At 42.5% G+C, this 18,974-nt stretch overlaps 1 protein-coding gene across 5 annotated transcripts in view; it reads left to right on the top strand.

The window, feature by feature from the left end:
- Positions 1-18,974, top strand: part of CEP89 (centrosomal protein 89) — an 81,035-nt gene that overhangs the window by 17,009 nt on the left and 45,052 nt on the right. For 3 of the 5 annotated variants that reach the window (XM_024734122.1, XM_024734124.1, XM_024734125.1), the window contains exons 6-10: positions 5,800-5,902; positions 8,679-8,707; positions 10,946-10,988; positions 13,245-13,463; positions 14,794-14,939. In XM_024734122.1, the coding sequence (XP_024589890.1) occupies positions 5,800-5,902; positions 8,679-8,707; positions 10,946-10,988; positions 13,245-13,463; positions 14,794-14,939 (540 nt within the window). The remainder of the gene's footprint in view (positions 1-5,799; positions 5,903-8,678; positions 8,708-10,945; positions 10,989-13,244; positions 13,464-14,793; positions 14,940-18,974) is intronic. The other 2 variants (XM_024734126.1, XM_024734123.1) reach the window with 1 other exon arrangement.

The raw sequence follows: 18,974 nt of genomic DNA, 5'->3' as shown, positions 1-18,974 counted from the left end.
GACTGGTTTCATCATCCGTTCATTGTATTCTCCGTTGGGAGCACTAGTTATGCATTGGTTGGATATCCTTTGTCTTCCATGTCTATTATGTTTTCTGTGATCCCTTGTCCCTCCATTTCCTTTTCAGCTTCACTTTGTGTGATTTACTCTGTCTATCCTCATCTCTCTCAGCACTTGGTCACTATGTTTTATGGCTTCTCGTATAGCTTTTACCTCTGTAGTGGTTTTATTTTGCCTTTTGTTTTTGTGAGTTCTGCTGATTTACTTCACACATCTTTCTGTTGCCTTATCACTTTATCTGATCTCCTGGATCTCTTCTTTGGGTTCCTCATGTCAGACTGTGCTGTCTAACTTCTTTGAGAGTATAGAGCTGGATTCTGGATGGCAAAGGTGGGCTCTCCCAAGTTTCTCCCTTTGGCTTCGCCCGCCCTCCCTTCTGCCCTGTGGGAGTTACTGTACGTCTCCGGGGACCATCACATCCTTGCTCTCAGTGCACCCGTCAGAGGATCACTGTGGACCTTTGCAACAAAGTGACAGTTTGTGACTGTCGGAGCATCTGTATACCTGACGTCTGAGGAAGTTTGGCGGCTGCTGGCATTCTCCCTCTCTTCCACATTTCATAGGTTTGGTAGCTGTTTTCTGGCCATTGACTAAGCTTGCTTGCATTTTTTCTTTTCATTCTTTCAATTGATTTCAACAGGTTTTAAGGGAGGAGAGTGTAGTCTAATTGCCTGCTACCATTTTCAGGAAGTCACCGGTAGGATGTCACTGAAGCTCCTCTGTCACACATCCTTGCTCTTGTTGTGTTTGTGGATTTGCAGAGCATCTTGTCATAAAATATCATATATTCATTCATGTTATTCATTTATTCGTCCAGCCAACTGCCAACCAACGAATATTTGAGTGTCTGCCATGTCCTTGGATCCAGAGAGGAATCAGTCATGCCTGGGTAAACCAGTTATCTCTAGAAACTTCTGGAGGCCAAGGAGTAGTAGGGGATCTTTTGCTGCTGTGGTTGAGGATTAGGACTGTCCCCCTTCTCTCTCCACAGTTTTTAATTTCTTTAAAAGTTTCTTTCCATTACACAAGTATACATGAATCCCCATGTCTTATAAAAACGTTTGATACTGCATGTAAAGCAAACACTGCCCTGAAACCCTGCCATTCCGTCCCTCCTCTTCTCTCCAGGACAAGCCTCTGCGGTCACTTTGATGTCTGTATCATTTTCTTGGCTACAAATAATCAAACAGGCAAACACAAGGTTTAAATAATAGACCTTTAACTCTCTCACATACCAAAATCAAAAGGTAGGAGATTCCAAATTGTTTCAGCTGCCTGTCAAAGGCTGGCACCTGAGATTCTCTTGGCCTGCTCTTTGTGGTCATCAAATGCAGCGAGTTCTTCCTGCAGACAGGAGGAAGCAGGGCAAGGTCCTTCAGGCTGCACTGTGTTCATTACGGGGAACATTTTTTCCTGGGAGCCTCCCAGCAGGAGGCTCACTGGTCACATGCCCATCCCTTGGCCAATTACTGGCTAAGGGGAAGAGGGTTACTATCACTATGGGCTGCGCCCATTTGCACTGAACAAAATCAGGGTTCTCTCAGCAAGGTAGAAGCGGGGCCCTGACTGCCGGGTGGGCTGCGGTGCCTGCAGTCTCCCTGTCCACATTTACACGTACACATCCCTGTGCGGATAGGAATGTCCACGGTTAGTGTATGCACGTGTAGACCATTGACTCTGCTCTACCAATGCAAGCACCTCTGCATGAGCTGGACCCCCACTGGTGGAGGTAGAAGGCCAGGATCTCAAGTCAGGCACCAGCCAATTTGCAGAAGCCACCAAGAGTGAGCCCTGCCATCTTCCAGCGGTGGGGTCTCCTCCATGCAGCAGTGAGGAGGCGTGGATTCACAAACGCTTATTTCCCTTACCATAGCGTACCAAACCAGGGGAGGTCCAGCATGCCGTTGGACTTACAAAGGTCCCAGTGCAGGCCCGCGCGGTGCCTCTACCCTACAGATCAAAACCGCCCCTCCCAGCGTTAGTCCTTGGTCCACTGCACAATCTGACCACACTCTTGCCTGGACTTTACCCTGAGGTGGAGCTAACTGAACCCTTCTGTTGCTCCACCACTAGTGTCTGTCCCTTTGGGCTGGGGTTCTTAGGTTGGCATCATTGATCTGAGGTGGGGCATCTGGGAAGGTGCCAGTGCCGTTTGGGGCTGCACCCTCTGCGTCCTCAGGGTTAATCACCGCTGGCTCTTACAGTTGGCTCGCTCCACAGTCACAGGAACCTAGACGCTGCAGCTTCTTTGCCATGTTGCCAGGTTTTCCAGTATCTTGCTTTCACCTCCAAGTAAGAGAAGATGTCACAGATTAGCTTTGCATAGTTTTGAGCTTTATATTCATGGAATCATAGAACGTGTATTATTTTGCACCTGACTACATTTTTAGGTGTGTACAAATTTAAAATTATAACTTCCTGGTAAATTGAACAGTTTGTCACTATGAAGTGAACCTCTCTATCTCTAAAGAGGTTTTTTGCCTTAATGTCTATTTCATCTGACATTCTCCATCTTTCTTTTTTTTCTAATTAATTTTAAAATTTATTTTTGGCTGCATTGGGTCTTCGTTGCTGCGCATGGGCTTCCTCTAGTTGCAGCGAGCAGGGGCTACTCTTAGCTGCAGTGCACGGGCTTCTCATTGCGGTGGCTTCTCTTGTTGTGGAGCACGGGCTCTAGGCGCGCGGGCTTCAGTAGTTGTGTCTCACAGGCTCTAGAGCGCAGGTTCAGTAGTTGTGGCACACGAGCATAGTTGCTCCTTGGCATGTGGGATCTTCCCAGACCAGGGCTGGAACCCGTGTCCGCTGCATTGGCAGGCGGATTCTTAACCACTGTGCCAGCAGGGAAGTCCCCTCCATCTTTCTTTTGTTTGATATTTGCGTGGTCTATTTTTTTCCAACCTTTAATTTTTTTTGGCCATGCCACGCAGCCCCAGCAGTGAGAGCGCCAAGTCCTAACCACTGGATATCCGGGGAATTCCCAATCCATCCTTTAATTTTAACCTTTCTATATCCTTATGTTTAGCTCTGTCTTGTAAATAGCATCTAGTTGGTTTTTTTTTTTTAAGTTTACTGAGATATAATTCACATACATACTATTCATCCATTTAATGTTTACAATTCAATGCAGCATATGGTTTTTGTTAACTAAGTTTGACCAACTTTTCCTTTGTCTTTTTACTGGACCATTTGGTTCTTTTATGTTTAACATTTTATATGGATATATTTGAGTTTAAATGTGCCATCTTTATTTTTCCTACTTGTCCTATTACTCTGTATCTCTTTTCCTCTTCCATTCTTTTGGATTGATGATTTTTTTAGTTCTATTTCTTTCCCTCTACTAGTTTGCAAATTATACTGGCTTGTTTTCTTTTCTGATAATTACCCTGTAAATTCTAGCATGTACATTTTACCCTTTAAAATCTGAGTTAGTGTCCTAACCAGGAGGAGGATGAAGGAGGTTAGGCCAGGGCTACAGACGGATGAGGGAAAGGCCACTCCTGGCATCCCTGATGGCAGCACTGTGGCTGAGTTGGCCAGCTTCTTCCTCCCTTCCTTCAGTACCCAAACAATTTTTGTTTTAGTAACCAGGTGATTTTCATACTCAGAAGTATGTAATAGTTTTAAAAATGTTTTAAATTAAAACTTTTATATTAGAGTGTTTTTAGAATATTGTCACAAATTCTTTAGGCTTACTTATCGCTGTATGAAATATACACAAAAGGCATATTAGCCATAAGTGTACAGCTCAGTGAATTTTTACAAAGTAGCCCCCATGCAGATTAAAAGAAAAAGAACAACACTACTAGGACCCCAGAAGTCCTCCTCTGTGACTGAGAGGACTCACTACTCCCCCAAGAGTTAACCACTGCCCTGACTCCGAAAGTAGACTGGATCTTAGAAAATCACCGTAGGTTAGTTTTGCCTATTCTGAGGATTCTATGACTTTAATCATACAGTACGTATTCTTTGGAGTTTTTGAGTCTTCTGTCATTGTGTGTAGCAGTTGTTGGTTCGTTCTTATTGCTGTATAGTATCCAGTTGTACAGTTATAACATCCAATTAGTTATTCATTTTACTGAAGATGAATATTTGGTTGTTTCCAGATTGGGGCTTTTAGGAATAGTGCTGCTATGAACACTTGTGTGTATATATGTATATTTCTGGTGGGTCTATACCGCTCATATATACTGATGAGTGATATATGTATGGTCATAGGGCATATGTACGATCAGTCTTAGTGCTAGTAGATGCTGCCAAACATTATTTTCCATAATAGGGTATCTTTAGCATTTTCTTTTTTTTTTAGTTTATTTATTTACTTTTGGCTGCGTTGCATCTTTGTTGCTGCGCGCGGGCTTTCTGTAGTTGCAGCGAGCAGGGGCTACTCTTCATTGTGGTGCACAGGCTTCTTATTGCGGTGGCTTCTCTTGTTGCAGAGCATGGGCTCTAGGCACACAGGCTTCAGTAGTTGTGGCACGTGGGCTCAGTAGTTATGGCTCGCAGGCTCTAGAGCGCAGGCTCAGTAGTTGTGGTGCACGCTTAGTCGCTCCGCGGCATGTGGGATCTTCCTGTACCAGGGCTCAAACCCACGTCCCCTGCATTGGCAGGTGGATTCTTAACCTCTGCACCACCAGGGAAGCCATAGCAGTTTCGTATTTCCTTGATAAAAGTGAGTAGCATAATATATCTTTGATAGGGTGAACAAGGCAGGTGGGTTCCTAGGAGACAAAACCTAAGAGGTCATTTCTTTTTAATCCCTTCAGATGATGAGTAGAGTGGGAGACCTTTCTGCTGCTCTGAGCTGGGTCACCCTGGAGCCCTGTACCCAGAGCCTGGTGGGCCTAGCCTTAGCTTTTGGCTCTGAAATGCCCCTTCTCTTGGGCATCTTGCCAGTGAGTTCTGCCCCCTCCCTGCCAGCCATGGGGATGACCCTTCCACGGCCTGCAGCACAGCACAGCTAAGCCAAGGTGATCGCATACGCAAGATACTATTCAGTGTAGCAGAAGGGAAGCCAGCCAGGGAGCACCAGTCACAGCTTTTTGTACAAGACATGGTTCACTGCACTTCCCCTTGGGCAGCCTCTGTCCCCACCTCCCAGAGCCCTGCCAGTGGGGTGGTCTCCTGTTCATCAGGGGAGGTCCCAGTCATGGCCCACAGGTCTGTGAGGGGCAGCTCTGCAGCCCTGCCGCCATTCATGATACCTACGTAGAAGATGCTCACAGACAGCACAGGGGAGAGTTCCATTCCATCAGGAAGCATTCACAGCGGACTCACAGCCAGCCAGCATAATGGGCCTCGATCCCAAACAGTTGCCTGGATGAGGGCTCTCACAGGGCTCGTCAGCAGGTCTTGTCCCATGCAGAGATGAATACACAGCATCAGTACCAAGGCAGGGTGGTACTGGGTACTATGCAGAGCAGGCCAGAGGCAGCCCCTTTTCCTGAGTTGGTCCCTGGCAGGAATGGGGAAGGCGAGCTGCCCAGGTAGCATTGGGGGGGTGGGAGTGGCTGTGAAGTTCTCAATGGCTTAAGCATAATTTGGACGGCATTGCCTTTGCCACTGGGCTTCTCCTGAGGGACCCGAGATTTCATCCAGCCCTGCCAGATGCGGTCCTTCTATGTCTTAGGAAAGAGCAGTGGAGAAGGTGTGGAATAAGACGTTTGGGTTTGTTGGGAAGAAATTTGATACAGAAGCACTTATCACATAGTTGGCTGTTCCTTTGTCTTTTGTAACAAAAAGGTTCCATCGTCACATGGGGTGGACAGTGGAGATGAGGAAAATATTTCTGAACAAGATGGGTTTCCAGGCTCACCTGTTCCACCAGAGCATACACAAGAAAAAGGTAAAAAAAAAATTTTTTAATTTAATATCTAAAAGCATTTTGTGGCAATAAATATTGGTTAACTTGGGGGAACATGTAGCCATTGCACCTTCATACTGTGATTCCATGATTTTAAGTGGGAATATCCCTGAGTTTTGTTTTCACTGGGTTACAGTGAAAATAGTTGATTGCCCGGGTGTTAGGTCATCTTTAAAGCCTGAGGCCCTCACACTGGGGTCCATTTTGTCAGTTCCGGCAGCCGAGAGAGGCCCCCTGGGGTGGAGGGTCAGGGCTCAGGCTCTGAAGCTCCACACGCTCCTTCCTCTCTGCGCCCCACGTCTAGCGCTGTGAGAGGCGGGTACCCAGTGGTCTCCCCAGGATGAGCGAGTGAGCTTGTCTGTCTTGTTCACCAGGCTAGCTCCAGTGCCTGGGTCAGGGTCCTGGCCCATGGCAGGCTGTGACTACAGGTGTTTTGGATGAAAGAGTGCAGGGACATGTCTATGATACAACTTTGCAATAGCGCATCCTTGTACATTTCATTTGGCACAGTGAGAGAATTCAGCACATTAAAGAACAAAGGTTTTCCGTTTCCTAAGAGGTGGCTTATGTTTGAGAAGTGAGAAGGAGAGCCTGGCATACAGTGGGCACCAGTCACTGCTTTATCAGGACCCTCAGAGTTGCTTAGGCTCAAGAAAACTCTCATATAAGTCAGTTCACAAGGGGACTGATTGACAAGCAGAAGGCCAGCCTACTAATACCTGTGCCAGAAAACGCCAATTGATTAGGCCAGCATACCTTATCCCTGTGGGAAATCCACGTGTATATTCAATTCAAGTAAAAAGTATATCTCTTTTTTTTTTTTTTTTTGCTTTATGCGGGCCTCTCACTGTTGTGGCCTCTCCTGTTGCGGAGCACAGGCTCCAGACGCGCAGGCTCAGCGGCCATGGCTCACGGGCCCAGCCGCTCCACGGCATGTGGGATCTTCCTGGACCGGGGCACGAACCCGTGTCCCCTGCATTGGCAGGCGGACTCTTAACCACTGCGCCACCAGGGAAGCCCATATCTCTTTTTAAATTACAGAATTAATATTTTCTCACTGTAAAAAAAAAAACGAACTGAAATGCAGAAATATAGGAGGTTAAACACACATAATTGTACTCCCGTAGAGTACAATTTTAACAACTTCGAATGCGTATGTGAATAAAATGTATGTTATTTTATTACCTGCCTTTTTTAAAAAATCATAACACATCCTGAATATCTCTGTGTTCATACATGTCCATCCACTTTCTAATGTCTGTGTTGTCTGTGGCCTGATGTGTTATCAGTCAGAATCCAATCAGTAGACAGAATGTATATGGTGATTTGAAAAAGGAAAGTTTAATGTAAAGAATTATTGACTGTAAGAGGATTGCCTACTAAAGGGTAGAGAGAAATCTAAAGAATGCAGGAATAGCAGATAGAGAGAACAGCTGCTCCCTCTTTTGTTAACAGAGGGCCCCCAAGAGAAGAAACATTTGGAGAATCTCCAATGCAGACATTGGAGAGGGTGCAGCTGTGGTCCACTGGCGGGTGGAGAAGTTAGCCGAGGTGTGTTGCTAACAGAACTCGCTGGAAAGCTGCCCTCTCCAGGGGAATTCCAGGAGAAGCCACCCATGGGGAAGTGCTGCTGGCCACCTAGAAAGAGGGAAGAAAGGAGGAGAGGGGAGAGAAAAAGAGGAACGCAGGGAAAGAGAGAGGATGGAGATAACGTTCTGGAATGAGGAACCCAAGCCCCTTCCTCCTCCTGGAAAGGTAGCGCTGCTGCAGTAACACAAGCCAGCAGTAAAGGTGGGTTTGGAGCTGAAAGGCAGTGTGGTAACTGGCGCACTTGGTAACACAGGTGGTGTTGAACTGGGAACGCAGGTGGTGGTTGGGAGGAGTTCAGCTCCTCCAGTGGTTTTTGGTCTGTGATGGGCATTAGAAGCCCCTGGACACTTGTGAAAAGGCCCCACCCCAGCCCCAAATTCTGAGTCAGTGAATCTGGGCTGGAGCCCCAGAGGGTCTGTATTTTTAACAAGCTCTTTGGAGAGTCTGGTGTGAGTGATCCTTAGGCAAGACATCAGAAACACTGGTTTTTAGTGCTTTGGTTCTGTCATATCCAGGTGGCGAGAGGCTTGGTGAGTTCCTTAACCCCGCTTCTGCTCAGTTTGAGTGCACCTCTCATCAGGTTCTTATAAGGATTAAATTTATAAGGATGAAATTTAGTCGTATGTGTGAAGCACAGCATCCTCCATAATGCTAGCTGATAATTATTGTCTAAAGGCTAAAGCCTCAAACTCTGTCAGCCTGAGGTGCCACTCTGCGCCCTAGCAGTACCCGGCCAAGAAGCTTGGACCCTGACATCCTTTGGTCGAGGTACCAGCATCTGACCGAGTGGACTGCTACTGTAGGCGGGGAGACGGGGAGGCATCAGCTTCAGCCCATCTGGGGAATGGCGGTGGGACGGGTAGAGAGCTCTGGGAGGGGGAGTGCTGGGAAGATGGAGAAGGCTCAGAGTCGCGCTGAGGAGTTTGGCCTTGGTTCTCCAATCATGTGAGCCACTGAAGGTGCTCAGGAACGAGCAGCGGGGAGAGATGAGCAGTTCCGAGTTGGGCTCCTGCCTGGCTCTGGACCCGCTTCTCATGTGGCCTTGGGAAGACTGCCCACCTGGGCCTGGTTTAGCTCATCTGCAGGTGAGTTCCTAAGATTGTACTCTTCTGAGTTGTCAGATGTCTTTCTCTGCTTTACAAAGTTTTCTTTCTTTTTTTTTAATCAGATGGTAAACATTCTATTCTGAATTTAAAGGTAAGGATTGTTTTTTTGTGTGTGTGTTTTTTAAAAATTTATTTATTTATTTTTGGCTGCATTGGGTCTTCGTTGCTGCACACGGGCTTTCTCTAGTTGTGGCGAGTTGGGGCTATTCTTCGTTGTGGTGTGCAGGCATCTCATTGCCGTGGCTTCTCTTGTTGCCGAGCACGGGCTCTAGGCATGCGGGCTTCAGTAGTTGTGGCGCATGGGCTTAGTTGCTCCAAGGCATGTGGGATCTTCCCGGACCAGGGCTCGAACCTATGTCCCCTGCATTGGCAGGCAGATTCTTACCCACTGCGCCACCAGGGAAGCCCAAGGATTGTTTTTTGAAAACTGATTTTCTCAATTAGTAGAATTTCCACCATAATTTCAAAACAACTTTTGTGATTTGTGGGGAAGAAAACTTCCATTAAGAGTTCTTTTCCATTGAATGTTTCTTTAAAAAAAGTTTTAAAACATGAAGAAACTCATGTTTTGCATAGTTTAAAATGAATGTAATGTGTTGAGGGATTAGAAATCACTTACATTTACATTTTCATTTGTAGAATGAATAGACAATAACCAGTTTGCAGACATGGAAATAGTTTACTTAAGTTTTTAATCTGCGATGTCAAAGGAGTTTAAAAATTAAAGACTTCTCAGTAGAGTTAATTTATAACCTTATCTACTTTTTCAGCAGAAATTAGAAACTTAGAATCAGACTGATGTGTAGTAGAAAAATGAACAAAAGTTCAAAAACTTCCCTTTCCTCTAAGTTTTGGGTTGAAAAGGAGGATGTTGTATTCTTTTCTCAGTACTTTTTTTTTTTTTTGCGGTACGCGGGCCTCTCACTGTTGTGGCCTCACCTGTTGCAGAGCACAGGCTCCGGACACGCAGGCTCAGCGGCCATGGCTCACGGGCCCAGCCACTCCGCGGCATGTGGGATCCTCCCGGACCAGGGCACAAACCCGTGTCCCTTGCATCAGCAGGTGGACTCTCAACCACTGTGCCACCAGGGAAGCCCTTCTCAGTGCTTTGAAAACGTGCTTCTCTGAAGCTAATGGGGTCTTTTTGCATATCCCAAGGAGAAAAGGCCAGTTGGAATTTGCTTTGTGCATCTCTGCTCAGCACCTACAGTCATATCACATGCTTTAGAATGTGAACTGATGGCCTGTCACTTATGGGACCTGCATGTAAACACCGTGACTGGCTACCAATAATAAATTGTGGAGAAAAGGCAACCCTCCTACACTGTTGGTGGGAATGTAAATTAGTACAGCCACTATGGACAACAGTATAGAGGTTCCTTAGAAAACTAAAATAGAGTTGCCATATGATCCAGCAATCCCACTCCTGGGCATATATCCGGAGAAAACTCTAATTTCCAAAGATACTGTGTTCACAGCAGCACTGTTCACAATAGCCAAGACATGGAAGCAACCTAAGTGCCCATCAACAGATGAATGGATAAAGAAGATGTGGTATACACACACACACACACACACACACACACACAGAGAAGAATATTACTCAGCCAGAAAAAAGAATGAAATGCCATTTGCAGCAACATGGATGGGCCTAGAGATTATCATCCTGAGTGAAGTAAGCCAGACAAACCAAATATTGTACGGTATCACTTATGTGGAATCTAAAAAATAATACAAATGAACTTATTTACAAAAAAGAAATAGACTCACAGATATAGAAAACAAACATATAGTTACCAAAGGGGATGGGGGGAGGGAAAACTTAGGAGTATGAGAGTAATAGATACACACTACTATGTATAAAATAGATAAGCGACTAGGATGTACTGTATAGCACAGGGAATTGTATTCAGTATCTTATAATAACCTATAATGGAAGAGAATTGGAAAAAAATATATATGTATAACTGAACCACTTTGCTATACACCTGAAGCTAACACAATATTGTAAATCACCTAGACTCCAATTAAAAAAAAAAAAGACACTGAACTCATGGACAAAAAGGCAGGAAGAAAGCAGCAGGACTTCCCTTGCTGCTCAGAGAACCTGCCAAGAGGGGAAATCCCTTAAGGTTTTGGTTCATTTAAAAGAAACAGTGAATATTAAAGTTTCTAAAGCTAAAACAAACTAGCAACTATAAGAGCCAAAATGAAGGGGGAAAAAGTACTTAAATATTTGATATATGATGACCTACCTGCTTGTGCCAATCCACTTTTAGGAGATGCTGAGACTCTTAATTCATTACTCTCATGTTGTTTTCTTCCTTAGGATGAAAAACCATCATTGTGTGGAAAACCTCCACCCTCTCCAGGTATTTGCCTTTTGAATTTCATTGTGATTGAAAAGCTGATTGTTCTAGTGAATACCCAGAATAATCTCACATAAAACAAAGATTTTTTTTTTTTTTCCTGTAAAGGCTGTTGCTTCTGTCCCATTATCAGAATTGGGAAGAGGAGGCAGTTTGTTGAATTTCCACCTTTGCCTTAAAAGAGAGAGTCCAAACATGTACACGTTGGATGATGGATATATGTCCCCATGGCATGTGCTCAGATCCTGGGGAGGGGAGTGGACCTGTGGGTTGTAGGCAGACACTGGGAGGAGGGTGTATGCAAACGGGGGCTCTGCTCAGGGGCTAGAGACAGAGCTGAGGGGTCTGGAAATACTTTCTGGGGTGCTATCCCCTCTACAGTTTGAGGAGCCTCATTAGCTTTCAAGGTGGATTTTGTAATTTTTTTCCTGTTAAGCCTCACATTGCTAGTCTGAAAATCCTATCAGGAATCAAGGCTTTTGTCTATCCTCCATGTCTGATTGGCTTTGTTTTCACCCTTTCTATCTCGGTGTTTTTGGTGCTGCTGTATTCTGGGATATTGCTGGGCCTCTAATGTCTAGCCCACAGGTTGATTCTTCATTGTATGTATTCTGCTGCTCAGCCCATCCTTTGAATTTGTATTGTGAATGAAACTGTTTGTTTCCATGATTTCTATTAAGTATTGACAAACATCTCTCTGGAATCTTAACTACACCCATTCAAAAATCTTATAGTTGCTGAGCAGCCAGCTGTGTCCTCTGTTATTTGATTTTGGTGCTTCTCTTAGCTCACATGGTTCTTGGTGATGTGATGTGTTCGCCTTGGTCCTTGGGAGTCCCTGTTGGTCTGCCTGGGGATGCTGTATCTGATTACTGCAGGCTGCTCAGAGGGGGAAACCAGTGGGCTGTCAGGCGTACAGCCTGTCTCCAGTGACTGACAGGGACAGACAGGGTGTGTGGTCAGCCAGGGGGTTCGGGGGTCCCTCTTCCTCCTGAGTTTCCCCAGCCCCAGTGCCTGCCTGCATCTGTCCTCAGAGCCTGTCTGTACTACCCGGCCCAGGGGACTTGAACCATTGCTGATCCCATCTGGCACATTAACTGGATACCTCATCAGCCCTTTCTAGGTCACTTTGTGTCCCCGCTACCTGCCAGGGCAAAGCACATCCCTGGAAGCACTCCCACCTCCAGTAGCTGACCTCTCCTGGCATATTTTAGGCTGCAGCTTCCATCTTCAATCTAATCTCAAATGTTTTCTTTCCGGGATTCCTGGTGGCTCGCCTCTTGTTTTCAGTGTAGCTGTGGAGTTACTCATTTCTTAGACTTTCCTTTCATGTTCTAGGGGTTGGGGATGTGTGTGTCAGAGGTCAGGGGAGGCTGTCTGGAGCCACCAGCATTCCCGCCCTTGTCTGCACATCTGCACACAGAAGCTCTGCCCGGGCTGGGAGCCCATCGTAGCCCTCACCTCCTTTGATCTCTCTGTGGAACATCGCTCTCTGCTTTCCTCCATCTTTCTTGCTGCTCCTTCCTAACATCCTTCGTGGTCTCTGGCTTTCTTCTCACCCCGGTGCCTTCAGGTCTGCCCACATGCTGGTGGCGCCTCAGTCTCTCCAGCTGAGGCTGCCTTCAGAGCTCCGGGCCCGTGTCCTAGCCTGGGCTTCCCTTCCCCTGCCATGCTTGTGTCCCTTGTCTGGCTAGATGTCTTCCAAACCACAGGTCTTGGTGCTCATCCTTGACTTGCCCCCCCTCACTGTCCACACCCAGTTGAGTTCTTGAGCCCTGCTGAGCTTTCGCCCCTGAATCCTTCTCTCATGTCCTTTCCTCTCCATCCCTACTCTAGGAGTCTCCTGACTGGTCTCCCTGCCTCTGGGCTAGGCCTCCTTCCTGTTAGGTTTCTTCACTGCTGGCCTCAGGGATTCATCTGAGAGTAGAGCCTCTTCTTTCCATACTTCTGCCTGAAAGGCTTTCTGGCTCCTGGTGGCCTGCAGGATACAACCTCCACTCTGCATATTATGATATGTACAATCCTATGTCCAACAGTATAGAGCTTCCACTGGCTCCTGCCTCCCCCTCTGTCATCCCTCTTCCTGTTGCTCACTGTAGTCTCAACAGACCATGCACCCTTTGCTGTATAGGCCATTCTCTTTGCAGGCACTGACATGAAGAGTTGCTCATGTGGTTTTTGAAATTGTCTCCTGTAATTTTGATGTAGAATTGTAAATATCAATTAATATTTTAAAACTTTTTTCCTGTGCCTTTTTAGATGTAAATGGTAGAACACATCAAAGACATATAGAAATAACCAAAGAAAAGTTCGAGGAATTACAAGAAGACAATTTGCATCTAAACAATGCAAATCAAACCCTTACTCTTGAACTTAACATAATAAAAAAAACAATGAAAGAACTACAGTTAAAACTTAAAAGAATGGAAAAAGAAAATGGAAAGCTGAAAGAAGTTGAGAAAGCATCCTCTCAGGAAGGTGGGGACAACTACACAGTTCTTTTATTAAAGGAACAAACAAGAATTCAAATTTTCCTATTTATTTTGAAAGTTAATATTTTATGTTATGGTATTTGGTGATATTAATGTTCTTGATATTTTGTTATGATTTTAAGGTCTTTCATTAATATCCTTATACTTGTTGAAATTTGATTTCATCTGCTGTGTCATTATTATTATGCTAAAATTCCAATACTTCTTTTGATTCTTAGCATAGTATTGTACATATGTTTCATATCAGTTTTTATCCCCATGAACAGCATATAAAAGTGGCTCTTTCACCACATACTTACCAATGATGAGGATTGTATTTTCCTTGCGAATTTGATAGGTTAAAAAAAAAAGAAGAATCCCATTTTAGTTTAATTCATTTACTATTGATGAAGTTGAATATTTTTTTTCATTATCTTTGTGGGTCATTTTCTTTCTCTTTTATAAGTTTTCCCATTTTAAATTGAGATGCTTTGATCTTTTCTGTTGATTTGTAGGAGCTCTTTACATATTAAGGGTTTTAGGCCTTTGTCATGTATGTAATATTTTCTCAGTTTGTTGATAATTCAGCTAAACATGTAGGATATTTTTCTGTTATGACCTATGCCATTGGTGTCAAGTTCTTTTTAATGCTAAGATCAGGGACTTCTATGGTGGTTAAGACTCCACACTTGCACTGTGCAGTGGGGGCAGGTTCAATCTCTGGTCTGGGAACTAGGATCCCACGTGCTGCGTGGCACGGCTAAAAAAATAATAATAATAATGCTAAGGTCATATAAATATTCACTGTTTTCAATGTTTTCTCTGTATATTTATCTGTTTATATAAGTCTAATATTATGGCCTTAAGAAAGATGTTGTAGTTTTCTTTATACAGACCCTGCATATTTCTTGTCTTAGGCATATTTCTAGATACTTTATATTATTTGTGCTATTATTTTGTGGGATCTATTTTCTATGACGTTTTCTAATAAGACATTACTATTATGTGGGAAAGTTATTAGTTGTAATAAATTCTCCATTTATTCTATATAATTTTCATGGAACATATTTGTCTATCATCTGAAATGACTTTTTTTCAACCTAAAATTTTTATTTTACCTTAATTATACATGCAAAATTTTTCACAAACTTCCAAAACACTGTTGACTATTCAGTGTTAAAAAAACTTGGTAACTTTTATTCATTTTTATCTATATATCTGTCATTCACTGCCTTTGTGAGCCTAAAAGGGAAAGAAGGACAATCAGCAATTTATATAAAATCTTGATAAATTTGAAATAAGTTCTTATGGTATAATATTGAATTTATATTTTTCAGTAGTCGCTGCACCGGAGTTACATTATCTAAGAAAACAAGCTCAAGAACTGGTGGATGAAAATGATGGATTGAAACTGACTGTTCATTGTTTGAATGTAGAACTGAGTAGATATCAAACAAAATTCAGGCATTTATCCAAGGAAGAGGTAATGTTTCCTATTAAGAAAAATCAGTTTTCTGATATTTTAACCTTTCCTGTTGAATTGGTTTCCAATTCTAAAGGGCTCATATTTATTATAATTTGGTATAAAAAAAGATACATCCAAAGTAGAGTCTTTCTGAGCACCTTTCTATTTTCTCCCTCCCTCCCTTCTTCCCACCCTCCCTTTCTCTGATGGGTCTTGGAACATCCCCAACTACTGGGAACCACTAAGAATAAAGGCAGCAGCTTGGACAATCACAGAGGTTTGAGAGGCAGCCAAGAGCTTGGGCCAGGCTGATGGATGAGACTCATCTCCTATACAAGACCACTCTGTCAAGACAGGAGAGGTGGCTGTTTTTTCTAATGCACAGAAACCAACACAGAGAGTAAAGGAAAATGAAGAAAAAAGGGAATATGTTCTAAAGAAGAGAACGAGATAAATCTCCAGAAACTGATCTTAATGAAATCCAGATAAGTGATTTACTTAAAAGAGAGTTTAAAATAACAGTCATAAAGATGCTCAGCAAGGTCAGGAAAGCATGAACAAAGTGAGAATTTCAACGAAGAGATAGAAAATATTTAAAAAGTACCAAAGAGAAATCACAGAGCAGAAGAATATAATCCTTGAGGTGAAAAATTCAATAGAGGGTTTCAACAGCCGACTAGCGCAAGTGTGAGAAAGGATCAGTGAGCTTGAAGACAGGGCAGTGGAATTTATCCAAACAGAAGAGTAAAAAGAATGAAAAAGAGTGAAGATAGCTTAAGGAATGCCATCATGTGGATTACAGAGGTCCCAGAGGGGAAAGAGAGAAAGGGGCATAAAGCTCATTTAAAGAAATAATGCTGAAAAGTTCCCTGGGGAAAGAAATAGACATCTCAATCCAGGAAGCCCAGAGAGTTCTAAATAAGATGAATCCAAAGGCACCCACATCAAAACACATTATAATTAAATTGTCAAAAGTTAAAACAAGGAGACAATCTTAAAACCAGCAAGAGAAAAACATGTTACATACAAGGAAACCCTCATAAGATGTATCAGCAGAAACTTTGCAGACCAGAAGGGAGTAGCACAATATATTCAACCAAGAATACACTACCCAGCAAAGTTGTCCTTTAGAATTGGAGTAGACAGAGGTAAAGAGTTTTCAGGACATACAAAAGCAGAAGGAGTTAATCACCACCAGACCAGCCTTACAAGAAATGTTAAAGGACTTTCTTCAAGCTGAAATACAAGGGCACTAATTAGTAACAGGAAAACATGAAATTAAAATTTTCACTGGTAAAGGTAAATATATAGTAAAATTAAAGATAATCTGTTGTTGTGAAGTTGGTGGGTTAATCACTTATAAATCTAGTATGAAGGTTAAAAGACAAAGATAGTAAAAATATAACTACAATAATTTGTTGATGAATATACAAGATAAAAAGATGTAAATTGCAGCATCATAAACATAAAATGGGGAGAGAATAAAAAATGTAGTTTTGCAATTCATTCAAACTTAAGTTATCAACTTAAAATAGACGGTTATAAGTTGTTTTATGTAAGCCTCATAGTAACCACAAAGCAGAAACCTATAGTACATACACAGAAAGTAAAGACAAAGTAATCTAAACGTAACACTACAGAAAATCATGAAATCACACTTGAAGAGAGCAAGAGAAGAAAGGAACCAAAAGGAATTACAGAAAGCCAGGGAACAGTGAACAAAATGGCAATTAAGTCCATACCTAACAATAATTACTTTAAATATAAATGGGCTAAAATTCTCCAATCAAAACACATAGAGTGGTTGAATGGATAAAAAAGCAAGACCCATGTATGTACTGCTTACAAGAGACTCACTTCAGATGTAAAGACATAAACAGACTGAAAGTGAAGGGATGGAAAAATGTACTCCATGCAAATGGAAGCCAAAAGAAAGGTGGGTTGGCTTTACTTAGACAAAATAGACTTTAAGACAAAGACTGTAATAAGAGACAAAGGTGGTTATAAGATGATAAAGAGGTCACTCCAACAAGAGGATATAATATTTATAAATATTTTGAACCCAACATAGGCACACCTAAAAATATAAAGCAAATATTCACAGACCTAAAGAGAAAAACAGACAGTCATACAATAATAGTAGACAACTTTAATACCCCACTTTTATTAATGGATAGATCATCCAGACAGATAATCAGTAAGGAAACATTGGCCTTAAATGATACGTCAGACCATGTGTATACAGAACATTGCATCCAAAAGCAACAGAATAAACATCCTTCTCCAAGCACACATGTAACATTCTCCAGGATAGATCATATGTTAGGCCACAACACAAATCTTAATAAATTTAAAAGGATTGAAATCATATCAAGTATCTTTTCTGACCACAATAGTGTAAAACTAGAAATCAATTAAAAGAAGGAAACTGGAAAATTAACAAATATGTGGACATTAAACAACATGCTACTCTGATCAAACAGTGGATCAAAGAAGAAATCAGAAAACATCTTGAGACAAATGAAAATGGAAACACAACATAACAAAACTTATTGGATACAGCAAAAGCAATTCCAAGAGGGAAGTTCATAGTAATAAACACCTACACTAAGAGACAAGAAAGATCTCAAGTAAACAACCTAACTTTATACCTCAATAGAAAAAGAACAAATGAAGCCCAAAGTTAATAGAAGGAAGGAAATAACAAGGATCATAGCAGAAATAAATTAAATAAAAACTAGAAAAGATCAATGAACTAAGCTGATTGTTTGAAATCTTACCAAGTATTAATACTAACCCTTCTCAAACTCTTCTGAAGAATTGAAGAGGAAGAGACACTGCTAAACTCATTTTACGAGACCAGCATTACCCTAATGCCAAAGCCAGACAAGAACACTCCAGGAAAATTGTAGGCCAATGTCCCTGATAAACAGAGATACAAAAATCCTCAACAAAATATTAGCAAACTGAATTCAACAGTATAGTTGACCCTCAGACAACATGGGTTTGAACTGTATAGGTGCGTTATACGTGAATTTTATTTCCAGTAAATACGTACAGTACTACAGAATCCACGGTTGGTTGAATTGGCAGCTGTAGAACTGTGGATCTGGAGAGCCAACTGTGGGACTTGAGCATCTGCAGATTTTGGTATCCACAGCCAGTCCTAGGACCAGTTCTCCACAGAGAGGGATGACTGTATATTGAAAGGATCAAACACCACGATCAAGTGCTGTTTATTCACGGGATACAAGGATGGTTCAGCATCTGCAAATTAGTCAGTACAGTAAGTCCCCTACATACGAACGAGTTCCGTTCCGAGAGCACATTTGTAAGTCCGATTTGTTCCTAAGTCCAGCAAAGTTAGCCTAGGTACCCAACAAACACAATTGGCTATATAGTACTGTACCATACTAGGTTTATAATACTTTTCACACAATATGTAAAACACAAAAAATAAAACATTTTTAATCTTACGATATAGTAAGATTACAGTACAGTAGCACAGTACAACGGCTGGCATACAGGGGTTGGCGTGGAGTGAATAGGCAAGAAGAGTTACTGACTGGAGGAGGGAGAGGAGGTGGGAGCTGGTACAGCTGAAGGACCATCAGCAATAGGAGACAGAGGGCAAGCTGCAGTTTCACTCATGCCTGATGTTGATGGAGCACATGTTTGCATCTTTGAAAGTTCGCAACTTGAAGGTTTGTATGTAGGGGACTTGCTATATAATACACCATATTAACAAAATTAAGAGTAAAACCTGTGATCATCTCAATAGATGCAGAAAATTTTGACAAAAATTAAACATATTGTCATGATAAAAGCTCTCAACAAACCGGGTGTAGAAGGACCATACTGCAACATAGTAATAGGCCATATATGACAAGCCTACATCTAGAGCTGAAACCTTCAGGGGCAACACAAGGATGTCCACCCTTACCAGTTTTATTCAACAGAATACTAGAAGACCAAGCCAGAGCAATTAGGCAAGAAAGATATAAAAAGCCTCCAATTGGAAAGGAAGAAGTAAAATTGCCTCTGTTTGCTGAT

The sequence above is a fragment of the Neophocaena asiaeorientalis genome, unplaced genomic scaffold (assembly GCF_003031525.2).
Source record: "Neophocaena asiaeorientalis asiaeorientalis breed wild unplaced genomic scaffold, Neophocaena_asiaeorientalis_V1.1 scaffold280, whole genome shotgun sequence".
NCBI classification, from domain to species: domain Eukaryota; kingdom Metazoa; phylum Chordata; class Mammalia; order Artiodactyla; family Phocoenidae; genus Neophocaena; species Neophocaena asiaeorientalis.
Note: the sequence above shows the minus strand (reverse complement) of the source record. Positions and strands in the feature narration are given on the sequence as shown.